Here is a 14,968-nt window from a genome sequence, read left to right as displayed (position 1 = left end):
GAGACCATCTCCTCCAGGCTAAGAAAATAAATAACTTCTCCAATGCGCAAGGGTTGGTGGACAGAAAGCCAGTGCAGCAAAACATCAAGTGTCCTTCAAGAGGATTAAAAATAAATAAGTGAAGCTTGGCATTTTCCTAGGAGCACATTCATTTGCAGCTCTGCCGGGGTGGGCGGGGGTTACTTAAATAAAGGGAAAAAAAACCCAGTCCTAGTGCTGCTCCAGGGAACACTCCCACTTGTCTGCCGGCCTTTGCCCAGAGCTTGTGGTGCTTGCGAAGGAGTCTCTGAGACCTGCCCAGGACAAATCATCCTCGCTGGGCTAGGGGGGTGTTTCCTCTCCCTGCCACAGAGTGGGGATTTGGGGGTACCCCACAGCGGGCGGCTGTCCGGTCTGGGCCGCAGCTCCTCACACACTGCTTAATCTCGGGTTCGGTTTCTCCTCTTCAGGAAAAAGAAGCTGCTTTTCTGAGGGGGGCCCAGCAGCATCGGCACTTGGCTTTTATGTGTAATTTTGACCTAAAAAGTGAAAAATCCAGCTCAGTAAGGGGCTCTCAGGCTCTGAGCCCTCCTGGGCATCCCCAGCCCAGGGACCCCGGGGAGCGACCTGAGCAAGCCAGGGGCAACTCAGCACCCAGCACCGGGGTGAGGAGCTGCTGCTGCCCCCCAGCCAGGTTGCTAAACGCTTTGCTGCACAGGAGTAACAGCTTCAGAATCACACCCAGGCAATGCTGGGACGGGCAGAGGATTTCGCCTCTGTGCAAACTGCCTGCTGGATGGTGGGGGACCCCCCTGCAGCCCCACCAGGAAGTGAGGCTGCTGCACCCACCCACCCGGCAAGGGAAAAGCATGTCCATGTCCCCGCAGCTCCCATTATGGCTTGCCATGAGCGCAGGACCAGCACGGGCACAGACAGGAGTCACAGGTGGCTGAGCTCTGCGGCCACCCACCAGCAAGCGCAGGAGCCTCCCTCCAGCTCTGGAGGCTTTGCTGCACTGCACGGGGAGCTGAGGCTGCCCACTGTGCCGCTGGCCCCTGCCCACTCCGGCTGCCCGTGGCAGAGCCATCCCCTCCCTGGGGACTCACAGTGCAGGACGGCTGCATCCAGGGCTCCCCGTCCACCTGCATGGGCAGCAGTTTGGATGTCCTGCAAGATGCAAAGAGAGGGAACACAGGGTGACACAGGCGACAGCTTGCGCCATTGGGTCGGGTGCTCAACTGGGATGGGGACAAATACCTGATGGTGACGGATGAACACTGGGCCAGTCTCTTCCCAGCACTCTTCAGCCCCGTGTAGATCTGCCCCATCTCCATCGCACCCTCTAGCCCCACCACCTCCAGGAGGTGATCGCTGAGGTCTGAAAGAGAGGGACCTGAGTCAGTCCCCCCATCCCTAGGGATCCCCTGCCTTCCGTTGTCATCTGAAACATCAGGGCCAGCACACTGGGGCTGCTGTGGCACTGTGGGGATGTGTCCCAATGTTCCCCATACCCTGAGACCACCCAGCTGGGTGTTCGCAGCGTTGGGTAACGCTGCTGTCCAAAGTCTCTGGTGCAAAAATACTCCTGGTCTGAAACAGCACCTGGTCCTCCATGGCTGCAGGGTGGCAGCCTGGATCCCCGCACCCAGCCCTCGGACTGCTTGTTTGCAGTGTTGTATGAAACGGTGTCAGACACCCCCTCCTGCATGCCCTGGGGCACTGCAGCCCCCACGGGAGCCAGGATGCACGCTGGAACCCTCACCAGGAGGGATCTGCTCAAATCCCGGGATATCACCCCTTTTCCCAGCTCCTTCTGCTCTTCTGGGCTGTCAGCAAAGGCACCCAGCAATGGGGCAACTCGCTCCATCTCTCACTCCCTTCAGGGTCCTCTTTCACCCCTGGTGGGAACCTCCCTCTGACCCCCTCCAACACCCTCCTACCTACCCACAAGTGGGGATGTGTCCAGGGGACTGACCCCACTGCCTCTCACCGCATTTGGAACTGGTCTTTGCTCCGTCCCACTCCCTGCTGCCCATTCCCACAGGCTCACCCAGCGAGGGACAGCTGGTGACAGGCTCGGATGGCCGGTGACACCACCGTCCTGGCAGTCATGCAGCAGGGGGGCTGTTTCCTGCCCCAGCCCTGGGCTGCAGGAGGTGGCGACTGGAAAATACAGGCGCTTTTGCCTATTTTGCTGGCTGCTTTCTAACCCACCGCTCTCTGCTGGGGAACCCTGCCAGCACTTCGGGCTGCCTGCACCCTGCCTGTGCCAGTGGGGACGGCTCCGGCGGCTGCAGCAGTGGGTGCGAGGTGCTGGCCAGGGCACAGCATGGGTACTGTGCGCTTCCCAAAAGCCTGCAGCCAGGCTGGCAGTGCTGTGGCGGAGTATGAGAAGATGCTTACAAAAGCCCTCGGTGCCAGCTCTGCAGCTCCGCTTCCGACTCCTCCCCTGCAGCAGCGGGCACCCGGCCCTACCGTGGCTGCCTGCCAGCCCGCGGGCACCGGGGCTGCCCAGCCCCATGCCTCCAGGTGACAGCTCCCAGCCGGGCACCCCCGAGCCGTGATCCCCAGAGGCCGGGGGGAGAGGTGGATGACAGGGCAGGGGAGCCACGTCCTCTCTGGCCACCATGGCACGGCATAACCAGCTCCAAAAAATCCAGTGCTAGGCCATACCCAGGTGGGCAGAGCTACCCTCCTTCGCCACCTTGGTTGGACAGGCTGTTGGGGTTACCCCGGCACCTCAAAAGACAGCGAGCCAACGGCAGCCCCTCCAGTGCTGTTGCTGTAGCACCACCTGCACAGAGCCACAGCCAGAAGTGGCATTTGCCCAGCTCCCCCGTGCTACCCTCGCACCCCCCGTGCACTGCCAGGCCCCACGGCTCACCCTGCACGCAGAACTTGAGCTCCTTGGCATCGGTGACCACCGTGGCATGCTGCTTCTCCGGTGCTTTCTTGCCCAGCCTGCTGTAACCACGCTGCTTCTTGGTCTCGCCCCAGAGGTTGGAGCCTCCGTACATGCTGGGGATGTTGAGGACGGCGATGCCCTCCAGGGACGCGTTGCTCAGGTCTAGCAGGGTCCCATCGCACTGCCAGGCATACGGGCAGTGTCCGGCCATGAAGTTGGGGGGAGCTGGTGCCCAGCACCATGAAACCCAGCCTCCTCTCCCCGCCTGTCCACCCACGGAACAAAGGAACGGGGCTCCCCAAGCACAGCGTGCCCAGAACAAACCTGCCCCAGGGTGGCACTGGCAGCCTGGGGGCAGCTGGTGCAGGAGGGGCAAACAAATACCACCCGGATTGGCTTTTCTAGGGCTGAAAACCACCACCTCGCCTTCCTTGCACTGCTTTCCCTGTTACTTCAATATGAATTTTACTACACGTCTGAGATGGCAGGTTCAAAAAGCAAATTTCTATGAGACAGCAAAAAACCTTGGCTGGGCTCGGTGCTGTGACCCAAAATAGGAGGCAATACCACCTTGGCCCCACAGCAACCTCCATTCAAGCACCTCCAGCCCACGCTTCCCCACCTCCCCTTGTTCAAACTGACTCCAAAGAATCAGAAAGTTTGGCTGCCCAAAGGGCAACTCAAACCAGTTTGTCTTCAAGGGCAATTTGGAAACTAGAAATGAGGCTGGAAGGAAATGATAGGAAAGGTGTCAGAGGAAAAGCAGTCAGTTTTTAGAGAGAAAACCACAAGCCAACACACAGAACTGGTATCCCAGGCTTCACTGTCACACAGCGGGACTGCCCCACCTGAAAATTCCCTGTAAAAGGTAAAATATCCATTGTCTGTGGCTTTCCCACAGGAGTGGAAGCAGCAGCCATGGAAATGCATTGCTTAACTTCACATTTTCCCACTCTCACACTACCCAGATGACACTGGATCCCCTTTCTAGATACCTCTGGAGGAAGCAGCCACTTTCTTGTTCAACTGTATTTTTTCTAGAGCGTTTGTATTTTCCTTTATGTATCGGCTCTCTACCTGCCATGCTACGCTTCAGCAAATGCCAGCGCATTTTTTGCCTTGGTGATGTGACAGCATTTATGCCCTCTCTTGCATCGTGGAGAGGAATGCAAATGGGCTGATGAACCCCTGCTGCTGTGCTGCTGCTTTGACTCCAGTTTTTTCCCCTCTAGCAAAGAGCGAAGGTCTTGAGCTTACTTATAATACCCTCTGGGCAAGTGCTGAGCATGCTGGCTGCACCTATGTGGAGCTGGGTGTGCACACCAGCAAACATCTCTGTATGTTCATATCTGCTCTGCCTCCCCTGATGCTCCGAGACCTTATTTTTAGTCTTGCGTTGAAAGCAAAAGGCAGGAATGTTCTGCTTTGGGAGCGAAGAGCTGTCTAAAGCTTGTAAAGGATGTAAATCCTTTCACTCTCAATACATCTTAATGATATTATGATTTGTAGGAAGAGAAAAGACCTTAACGCTCTGTGCAGCGGATACCAAGCAAGAGGGCTCTGATTCCTCATGGGACAGACCACACATCCCAGGCCTGGCCGAGCTGAGCATCGCCCCCACCGCAGGCACCTTTGCCACCTGCCTGCGAGCAACCGGGTACCAACCCGCCGCGTTGGGATGAGAGCAAGTTGCTGCCTGGGGCTGCCGTTCTCCGGAGACGCTGCAGGAGCCCATTCCTGCCTGGGGTCGTGGGAGGGGGGCAGGACCGCGGCTGCCCATACCTGCCCACGCACACGCGTGCAAGGAGCAGTTTCTCCCTGCGTAGCCCTCCCCTGTTAGTGTGCCAGCGAGCCACAATGGGCTCTTTGAGCAGGGGCAGCTGACAGCATGCTGGCAGCGATGCTGGAAGTAGAAATTTGCAGCTGGGGAAAAAGCAAATTCATTTCCAGGAGCTGTAGGGGAATGAGTGCCAATTTCCAAAACAAAACTGCCATTTCTTTGCAGGGCTGACAGTTGCCTGGGAGCTGAAGGGAGGACAGGCTGCCGCTTTCAACTTCAAATACAGCAGGATTAACGCTTTCCTGCCAGCACGGCACAGCTGTACCGACACACGCTCGGTGGGGAGCGTGCGGGCAGCACGGGGGGCACCTCTCAAGCACCGGGGGCATCTCATGCCCATCACCGGCAGCACTCAGTCCCATAGACGTGGATTTTACCCACCCCAGGATGCTGGTGCATGGCTGGTGAAGGGATTGGGATGGCCGTGCCCCTGCTCCTGCCTCTTCCCACCCGCCACGAGGGCACAGCTACCTCCTTTGGGCTTTGGGGAAGGCTGAAACTCGCCACCTCGAAACAGACTTCAAAGTGCCTCTGCCCACGGCTGCAGGCGCCACACCACCAGCTCCCTGGGTTCTCTCCGCCTGCTGCCATCGACCCCGCACCCACCACCTGGTCCGACTCACACCAGCCCATCGCAGCAAGCCAGGTTTCTTCCCCTTGCCCTCAAGCCTAAGTTATAAAAGGGTCATTTATCCAGAGATAAGGAGGCGGAAGTTTGCAGCAAACCACTGCCCAAACCCCCCAGCGTGAGCGGAGAAATGACAGTGCTCTTAGCAACCGTGGGCCCTCCTCCCCACTCTAATTAAAGGCTGTTTCCATGTCATCCAACGAGGGCTGGGAGCAGAGTTTACACAGAGAATATTCCAGGCATGCTCTCAAATACAGCTGGAAGGGGGGAAAAAATACAGGGCTATTCTTCTGCCTGCAGCTGGCTGGCTTTGCAGCAAGTGCCACATGGTGGAAGAGTGGGTCCTGCCAGCCACTGCATCCTTCTGCCACCATCAGGGGTCAAAGCTGCCGCAGCACCCTCTCCCCAAACAGCCAAAAGGGGACCCATGGGTGACACCTCCCAAAAACCCTTTGTGCCCCAGCTGGAGCCAGGGACTATTCAGGGAAACCCACCTCCACCTCAACGTAGTCATGGAGCTTCTTGCAGGTGGCCGCAAAGGTCTCTGATGTCCCAAATTCGAAGTACCACAGCTTGTTCTTCATCCTGGGGCACAGAGATGTGTCAGCATCCCGCTCGGAAACAGCGCTTTGCCCCAGCTGCCCTCAGCACAGGCAGTGGCAGGATGGGCTGCCAGAGCCTTTCTGGAGCCATTGTGATGGTGACACAAACCATTGATGGGGACGCAATTCATTGTGGAGAGAGACCACGGGTGTTACGGCCTCAGGGAGTGCGCCTGAGACAGGGGGTGGCTCAGGCAGGCCTGGCTCTGACACCTTGCAGGGAGGAGGATGGGGGGGCTGGGTGCTCCCTTGGCATGGGAACCAGGTGTCTGCATCACCTCAGCAGAGCTGAACATGGGCTGTCATCTCCTGACAGGGCTACCGGGGACAGGGTACCCCACAGAGGGGATGTCCCCCCCCCAGCACCCTACCAGGGCAGCCCCTGAATCCTGTTCACCCCCTGCATCAACCGCTGCGCAGGCTTTGAGGGGGATCTGTAAGCTGAGGGGAGCTGAATGTCAGAGCAGAGTAAGATGCTTTCGTCCATTTGGGGTTTTTCTAGCAGGTATTTCTGAACATGAGGATGGGGGTCACAAGCCACAGCTCCTGCTGCCATCGCACCACTTCCCCGTACCCCGAGCACAGTGGGAGCAAGCTGTGACCTGCTGCCTGCCCTGCCCTCACTGCCTGGCCTGCTCCTGCCGGTCCTGGAATTCAGTGCCGATTATAAAGCATGAATGAATGTAACTGGGTGTGCAGCCAAGTTCGAGCAGCCTGCCTCACTGCCTGGGGCCTGAGGCAGCACCCCCAACCCCCACGACGCCTGGCCCCCACCGCTCAGCCGCGCCTGGTGTGCCCCCTGCCCACCCCCTAAGGCTGGCCAAACACCGCGGGGCTGCTGCCAGTCCCGTGGGGAGGGGGCTGAGAGCAGCTCGGCGGGAGGGGAGCAGGCTCCAGCATGACCCCTCGGCACAGCGCACAACAGCAGCCGGCATCCCCCCACACCCTGCTTTCGGGGGCACCACGGGCAGCCCTTACCTGCTGTTGAACTTCTCGGGGTGCTTTTCTCGCATGATGTGGAAACGGTGAGCAATGGAGGCATCCTGCAGGCAGAGGGAGCGCAGAGATGTCAGCGGCACAGCAGAGAAACAGACCCCCCCCTCTGCACCCCATGGGCTTGTGCCAGGATACAGGGACTCCGCTCCTCGCCCTCGCTGCTGGCCCCCTGGCACAGAGGCAGAGCCCGGGGGCCATGCCAAGGCAGCCCTCAGCCAGGCTGCTTGCGAAGTGCTGAACGGGCTCATTAAGGAGACATAATTAGTGCACTCCCTCCCTCTTCACAGGGGCTCCACATGGAGGTGATGCTGAGGGAAAGAGCGGGGGGGCAGTGGGGCTGCAGAGATACCCCAGGACCCCGCACCCTGTCAGCTCCCCTGGCGGGATGGCAGCTCTCGTGAAACTCATTGCAACCTCTCCTGTGCAGGGTGGTGGGTGTTTTAAGCCTGACTTGGAAGCTGTCACCAAGTGCCATCTGCAGTGACATCCCCTGGCATTAGCAGGAGCTGATGTGAAACTAGAAGCATCCTGTAGTGCTGCCGGGTGGGTGACCCACACTGCGGTGGCACCACTCGGCACCCATGGCTCAGGACAAAAGTGCTGCGAGCCCCAGGGAAGAGAAGTGCTTCCCGCTTTGCCGTTCCCCCAAAGCCCTGCTGCTCCTGGGACTGACCCCCGGCACTGGGGAAGACCCCTGTGGCACGGGGCAGCCATCCTTGCCAGGCTCCCTAACCTCCCTGCGTGAGGAAAACGTGAGGGAACACAGGTCCCAGCACCACAGCAGGGCTTTGCTGATGGGTGCCGTTTGGGCAAAACAACTCAGGTGGGGTGTTCAGCACACTCCCCCCGTCCCTGGGACCCCAAACTTCCCTGAACCCTGTTTAAGCTCCTCACACACTTTCTCTTGCAACATTCCCAGCTGGGAAGAGAGAGCTTCCGTGCCTGTTTATGTATTTAAGTGCTGCCATTACAAATGACAATAAACCCAGAAGAATGACGCCAGGAGAGGGAGGTAGGCTGGGAACATGAGCAAGAAAGAGCAGGGAGGGAGAGTCGCTGGCCTGGGAGACTCAAGCTCAAATGCAGTTTCACCGAATACGTAGAAAGGCTTTTATGGTCTCTGAGGAACTAGCCTTTGCTCCTGGGAATTAACATGGGGCTGGCTCGGAAGAGGTCTAAGGATGAGTCTAGGAGACAGCGAGGGCTGCAGGGCGCTGGCATCCCTTGAGTGCACCTGCTGGGCTGGATCGCTCCAGCCACTTCACAAAGCTGAGACATTTCCCACTGGCTGAGTGGGAAATGCCCCTGGCAATCCGCTGATCTGGGTGGGTTTGAGGCTGTGGCTGTGCTGTGGATCCAGGCGACAGTCCCTGTGCTCTGCTGGCCTCTGGAGCCCTTCCCTTTGCTTTGCTGTGGCTGGGAGGCTCCAGTGGGCATGGCATGGTCTGGGCACCAGTTACTAGCCCTCCGCTGTGCCACTCTCTCCAGCTAAAACGTGTGTCCCCTGCACTCTGGGCTGCCCTCAAGACCCATCCCTGCCCCATGGTACTCACCACCCCGATGGAGAAGTAGTTGTTGATGATGGTGGATGGGACGGGGTCCCCATTGGTCTCTCTATCACTAGGAATGACATCTATCTGCCAGCGGTCCAGCATCACCTCTGTGCTGTGCTCAATATCTTTCAGGACCTTCATCAGGTTGCCTCCTTCATAGCCTGGAAGGAAAAGAAGGTGGGGACAGAGAAGGATGAAGGAGGACGAAGGGGAGCGCAGCCATGCCACGTGGGGCCAGAGGCAGCTGGGTGCCAAGCAGCTGGGGAACCTGGGGCTGCAGCTATGGCACCAGCAAGATGCCCGGCTAGTCCTTGCAGCAGTGGCTGAGATTTCAGCTAACGGCATGGCTCTTGCAGATGAAGAAGGTTGTTGGGCAGCACCTAGCTGATGGGGGGTTAGAAAGCAGCAGCTGCTTTTTTTGGAAAGGGTTAGAGGCACCAGCACGAGGCACTAGGGCTGAGATGCAGCCCCCAGCCACATCTCAAGAGCAGAGGAGTCCTCCCTCCCCCAGGACAGCACCTACCCAGCCACCCCGCCGGTCCCCATGGCCAGCCCCCCCTCCCCCCGCCGCGGCGATGCTCGCCCAGCCTCACCTCCTCCCCATCGCAGGCACCGGGCCAGGTCATTGCCTGTTCCCAGAGGCAGGACAGCCACTGGCGGGTGCTTCACCAAGTTTGCCTTGTCTGCAGTTCAAGGGGAAAGAGAGTTTCGGGGCTGAAAGGGGTCATTCCCTGCTCCTCTCCATGTCCCTCCCTGGCTGGCAGCCTGGGGGTGATGCTGTTGGCAGGACCCCCCCTCCTCGCTCTTGCCAGAGGAATACGGGGAAGCCACGGCAGATCACTGAGGATGTGGTGGACGATGCTCTGCAGGAGTGTGGCCACTCCTCGCTCACCTATGCAGTCCAGGATCCAGCCCACTGTGCCGTCCCCTCCGCAGGCCAGGACGCGGAAATCTGGAGTGTCCCGAAAGAAGCTCAGCCTGGAGAAAGCCAGGAGAGACAGGGGGTGAGGTGGGGGAAGAGGGGCTGGCAGGAGAGGGCAGAGGATTGGCCGTAGCATCTCCGTACCCCGGCGCCGGCCCACCACGGTCCAGGTTGTACACTTGGCGTGGGTTGAGCAGGTAGTGAAATTTCCGAAGGACCCTAGGAAAAGAAGGAGAGATGCTGCAGAGGGAGGTGAATCCCCATCTGGGAGAGGTGCTGGGGCAGCCCAATGGACCGGCAGCTCCCAACCCCAGGGGGATGCTCTCCCTGGGCAGGACCCCACCTACCGCTCCCCTTGCCTTCCTCCACTCTTGGGGTTCACAAGCACCAGGAGGGGGTGCGTCCCAGGCCGCGGGCTGATCTGGAGGGCAGAAAGCACGGCTGCAAACGCCTGGCCGCTGCGGGGCTTGGCATGCACCCGCGGCAGAGCTTGCCGGCAGCCCGGCATGGGAACTTACCTGCAGTCCTTGCCCATCCACCGTCATGGAGTTGAACTTGAAGCCCTGGCTGTCCTCAGGGCTGGTGCTGGCGGGGGAGTCGCTCTCTGATCTCCGGCAGTGGGACTGCCTGTCCTTTGGGGAGCAGAGGCACGGATGGGCACGCTCCCCTGAGAAGGGGAGGTGGGGTGGCTGCGGCGATGCCCTGCCGGGTCCCTGCCGCCCGGCAGCAAGGATGGGGGCACTTACCAGGACAACGGGGCAGATGTAGGAAGGCAGCAAGATGTGATCCCGCAGCGGGCCCCCATCACACTCTGGCTTCACATGGGAGGCACATTTGTTGTGGAGCTGGAGAGGGCATGATGAAAGGACATTGGGTGGGGGACACCCCTCCATCCCCTATTCATGAGCCTCTCCTCCCCCGGGGCCGGCCATGTGGGGTGTGCCACGGAGCCCACCCCGGGCCCCCCGGGCCCGTATACTCACGGTGACTTGGCACCAGACGCAGTGCAGGCCGGTGATGCCCTGGTAGCACTTGATGCTCTTATGGCACCTGTCGCACTTGACAGGGGAATTGCCCTCGATCCAGGTGTGCTGCATCACCTGCAAGGCACAGTGTGGGGGGCACTGCGGGTGCAGCACCCACCGACCCTCCGGCATCTCCTCTCCGCTAAGGGCTGCCACTGTGATTTCGGAGAGCGGCTTACTGTGCAGGGATGCTGACTGACACAAACCAGCCCCCTGCATGGCTGCCTTCCCTCCTCGCTGCTCCATACGGCACAGCAGGGACACCCATCCCCCACCCGGAGCCATGGCAAACCTCGGGGCGGGGGGTCCCGGGGGCCCCCGAGGGCTAGGGACGGGGCCTGCCCTGCCAGGCTCTGGGTGCTGCAATTGCCCACGAGCTGCTGCCCAGGACCCAAAAGACAAATTGCAGGGGAAAAAGCCATGGGGGACCAGGGCAGGAGACTGAGGGCCAGCTGCTGCCAGTGGTGCTGCCTCTGAGAGGGCTTCATGGGAGACCCACCAGCTCAGAAACGCACTGGCTGCCTACTCACGCTCGCATTTCTCTTGGATTTCGCGTAGGTGCTGATGCAGGAGGCAATATCTTTGGACACACACCTCTCATGGACGGTGTATTTGCAGACTGGTGGGAGAGAAGGTGGTGAACATCACTCCCCGGTACAGGCACTGCCCCCTCTCTGCTCCCCCTGCAGCACCCAGAGGGCTCAGCACCGATGGGGACCAATCCCCTCTCCCTGGGGCACTGGGATAGGGCAGGAGCCACCGGCCCGGGGGTGCGACAGTCCGACAGTCCAGCATGTGTCCATGACTCACAGGAGCAGCAGAGGCCCTGCTTGCGGACCCCCAGCAGCATGGTGCGGCAGAAGTTGCAGTAGGCGGGTTTCTTGAAGTGCTTCAGCCTCCAGGCATGCTGCCCATCGTCCTTCACGTTCTGCAGGGCAGGAGAGGGGAGGGCGAGGGGGGTCACTCCCCCACTGCTGGGGGTCCCAGCCCACTCAGCCCACCACTTTTATCAGCTCTTTGTCCCATAGAAGCCCCCACTGTGTACGTGGGAGTTTGCTCCCAGCAGGACTGTGAGTTCTCCTGCTCCCCTTCTCCCTGGTGTTTCCCTGAATACCACTGCTGCTGTGCCCCCTACTCCCTGGGCATGTCCGGCTCCTGGCACTCCTGGCACCAAGCTCCAGCTCCCCATGGCCTCTTGGCACAGCTGTGCTGCAGGGATGCTCTGCTGGTGGCAGACTGGGAAGGTGATTCCAGATCTGGGGCCAGGCCACCGCCACCATGGGGTGGCCAAAGCAGGCCTCTAACATCTGAGACCAGGCACAAATGCTTTGCAGGAGCCACTTAAAAACGCCAGAAAGCCTGCCACACCACCTCTCCATGGGAAGCAAACACCAAAATGGGCACCAGGAAGCAAAACCCCAGATTTTCCCCACAAAGTATCAGCCAATGGCCAGGGATGCATCTCCATGAAATAAAGCCAAAAAAGGATGAGAAAACAACACAGGCAAATAAGCACCTCTGCTCTTTGAAGCTCATCCCAGGAGAGGAGCTGGCATTTTAGGCGCTCATCTTATTTTTTGATTAAATATTAATCAGAGTGTGGTACGATAGCAAGGAGCAAGCCCAGCCAGCTTGGGCACAGCAGCTGGCAATGACTGTAGCTCAAAACTGAGCTTGTGAAGCTTTGGGGGGTGAAGACTGGTCAGCAGAGGCAGGGCAGGGGTGTCTGGAGGGGCTGGGAGCCCAGGGGCCAGTGTGGGGCTGTGCAGTGCCAGATGGGTGCACAGCTGGGGGCAGGGTGCCCTCCCACGGCCCCCGCATGTCCTCCATCACCACCCTCCACTGCTGCTGCCGCGGGCCCTGGGCTTTCCTCCCAGGGTGGCTGGATGCAGCCAAAACATGGGCACTCACCGTCTCCATTCCCAGGAGAACCAGCAAGGGGATGGTGGTCATGCCGCCCCGGATCCACTCCTCCAGTGTCACAGTCCCATCGTGGTCGTAGTCGATCTCCTCCATCATTGCCTTCAAGATCTGGAGAAGGGAGGAGACACGGTGACATGGCGATGCCACCCCCGCAAACCCCAGCTGCTGGCTCCGTCCAAGAGCCCCTGTGGCCCCCCCAGCTGCCCCCAGCACTCACTGGCTTCAGCTCCGTGGAGTCCCACTCCAGGTACTCGGCCACGTGCACCATCTGGTTAATGATACGATCCAGCTCCTGAGCACAGAAAGACAACGATCCCCGGTGCTTAGGGACAGCTTCAGGCACAAGCGGCATGTCCAGCCTCCAGCCCCCAAACTGGGGATGTACCAGGTCTGTGTCCCAGTACGCCCATGGCTGCCCTGGGCCCCCGCCTGCACAGGGGGCCAGCGACACCCCACTTCTTGGGGGGTGCTGGGAGCTGCTTTCTCCTCTGAAAATCTGCCAGCAAATCTGCAGTGCATTTTCCCTTGGAAAAACTGCTCTGATAAAAGAGATTTTTCTTTGCAATGGGTTTCAAGCAAAATACCCAAAGGACAAAGAAAAAAACATCCCGGGGGAGAGGGTTGTGCACGATTTTTTCCTTTTCTGAAACACTGTGACCTGATGTAGAGCTACAGTTACTGGTGGGTGGATTTTTTCTAGCTGCTGCTGGATGCTGCATAGCTGGCGTGCGTCCCCCAGCCCCATGGTCCAGCCCCGCAGCAAATGCTGCTGCCTTCCTCCTCCCTTCCCATATTCCAGGCTAGCTGGGATCACTTTGCCAGGGGAGCGGGCACCCTGATGGGGGCCTGTGTGTGTCCGGCCCCAGCTTTCTCTCCCAAGAGAAGGCTTACCGAGCTGTCCAGGAGGCCGTTTCCATCAGTATCATAGAGGCGAAACATAACTGGAGGGAGAAGAGAAGCCAGCTGCCAGTTAGAGCCCAGCACCGGGGCAGGTCGGGCAGCCTGCGCCCAGTACCGGGGCGGCGGGGGCTGTGGGATGGCAGCAGCGCTGTGCTGGCCCAGCCTGGGCAAGCTGTGACCCCAGCCCACACCGGGCTGCGGGGTGTCAGAGCAAAGCCATGGCCCCCCTGGCCGCCAGACCCAGGTACCGGCCGGCAGGAGCAGAGGGATGGCGCTGAGCATTTTTCCCAAGTGGTTTTAATGTTTCAGCATTAAAAAGTGAGCAGGAGCATCCAGCCCCACACCCCTCCTCGGGTGAAGCCCCCAGGCAACACCTCCAGCCACCGGTCAGTCCCCCTGCCCCAGTCCCTGGCCCCAGGGTCCCACTTACACTCCAGCTTGTCCTCTGCCCGTCCCCTCTCCAGCAGGGACAGGTAGCAGACAATGTCCTTCAGGTGGACCACCTGGGCCAGGGGGATGGGGGGCAGTGGCGGGGTGGCTTTCAGGGAGCTGTGGCTCTTCCGCAGGCTGAAAGGTAACCTCTTCTCCACACTCCTCGTGCCTGTGAGGGATGAAGGCCATGCACAGGGCTGGCCATTTGGAACAGGAGCCGTCCCCAGCTGGGGCAGGGGGCTGGCAGCATGTGAACTCTGGGGCACGGACCCACTCAGCACGAGGTGTGTGCCATGGCAGGAGCAGGGCTGGGCACACAAGGGGACACAGGGCTGGGTGCCGTGGCAGGAGCAGGGCTGGGCACACAAGGGGACACAGGGCTGGGTGCCGTGGCAGGAGCAGGGCTGGGCACTGCCAGTCAGTTCCCGGGGCACAGACTCCTGCATCTCCGGCACTGTGGGTGGGATGAGTGGTGGGAGCCCGCAGGGATGTGCCCTGTTGGGGACAAATGCCCACCCAGAGGAGTGAGAAGCTCAGCAGGCGGCAGGGCAGCTTGCTGGGGTGCCGGGGCAGCCCACGCTCACAGCCACCCACGATGGCAGCCTTCGGCAGACGGCTGCTCCTGGCAGAGGGGCCCTTCGCAGTGCCCCCCTCGCCGGTGGCTGGCAGGAGCTGGGCCAGAGGCAGCGGTGACTCACTGCTCCAGTCCCCCCTCGCTGGGAGCTGCTGCCAGGTAATTAAGACATTGACTGGTGGGGGCTCTGCAGGATGGGATTGGCAGCTTAAGTTTGCAAAGCAAAGGTGTCAAGACACCAGGGACCTGCTGAGTTTGGAAGGTCACCGCCACCGCCCCAGGGACCTGACCAGCTGCACTGCCAGGAAACTGGGCAGCTTCAGCAAAGGGGAGGGCTTGTCACAGCCCGTGTCCCTGTGGAGCCCCAGCCAAGCTCACCTGGCGACTGAGGGCTGAGCAGGGACCCAGAGATCTTTGAAGAGCCTGAGGAGTTGTGAGCAGAAGGGGTGCCGGTGGTGGACTTCTGGGAGGATGACCTGGACCAGCTGGGGGAAGCGTTGGGGATCGATGCAGGGGTGAGGGACGCTGGCTGCAGCTCAGCTGCATTGCTGTGGCAGCTCTTGGGCTCAGGAGTGTGTCGTCCCAGGGCACTTAGAAGTGTTTTCCCATTGATCCCTGCAAAGCAGACATAAGCCTGTGGGCGGTGTGACGCCACGATGCCTGTACCCAGCAAGCCCCTTCCTCCAAGA

The 14,968-nt window shown here is 60.1% G+C and overlaps 1 protein-coding gene across 2 annotated transcripts in view; it reads right to left on the bottom strand.

Moving 5' to 3' along the window:
- Positions 1–89: 89 nt before the first annotated feature.
- LOC308072874 (diacylglycerol kinase beta-like) overlaps positions 90–14,968 on the bottom strand; it is a 39,229-nt gene continuing 24,350 nt past the window's right edge. For both annotated transcript variants that reach the window (XM_080410387.1, XM_080410386.1), the window contains 21 exons: positions 14,658–14,894; positions 13,704–13,874; positions 13,265–13,314; positions 12,591–12,665; positions 12,362–12,481; positions 11,261–11,378; positions 10,981–11,069; positions 10,409–10,525; positions 10,172–10,270; positions 9,944–10,057; positions 9,773–9,846; positions 9,570–9,644; positions 9,396–9,481; positions 9,097–9,186; positions 8,504–8,664; positions 6,933–6,997; positions 5,847–5,937; positions 2,864–3,065; positions 1,237–1,357; positions 1,086–1,146; positions 90–518 (listed from right to left, as the gene is read on the bottom strand). In XM_080410387.1, coding sequence (XP_080266513.1) covers positions 420–518; positions 1,086–1,146; positions 1,237–1,357; positions 2,864–3,065; positions 5,847–5,937; positions 6,933–6,997; positions 8,504–8,664; positions 9,097–9,186; positions 9,396–9,481; positions 9,570–9,644; positions 9,773–9,846; positions 9,944–10,057; positions 10,172–10,270; positions 10,409–10,525; positions 10,981–11,069; positions 11,261–11,378; positions 12,362–12,481; positions 12,591–12,665; positions 13,265–13,314; positions 13,704–13,874; positions 14,658–14,894 — 2,315 coding nt within the window. In that variant the 3' untranslated portion in view covers positions 90–419. The remainder of the gene's footprint in view (positions 519–1,085; positions 1,147–1,236; positions 1,358–2,863; positions 3,066–5,846; positions 5,938–6,932; positions 6,998–8,503; positions 8,665–9,096; positions 9,187–9,395; positions 9,482–9,569; positions 9,645–9,772; positions 9,847–9,943; positions 10,058–10,171; positions 10,271–10,408; positions 10,526–10,980; positions 11,070–11,260; positions 11,379–12,361; positions 12,482–12,590; positions 12,666–13,264; positions 13,315–13,703; positions 13,875–14,657; positions 14,895–14,968) is intronic.

This window comes from Falco punctatus (genome assembly GCF_963210335.1).
Source record: "Falco punctatus genome assembly, chromosome: 13".
Taxonomy (NCBI): Eukaryota; Metazoa; Chordata; class Aves; order Falconiformes; family Falconidae; genus Falco; species Falco punctatus.
Note: the sequence above shows the minus strand (reverse complement) of the source record. Positions and strands in the feature narration are given on the sequence as shown.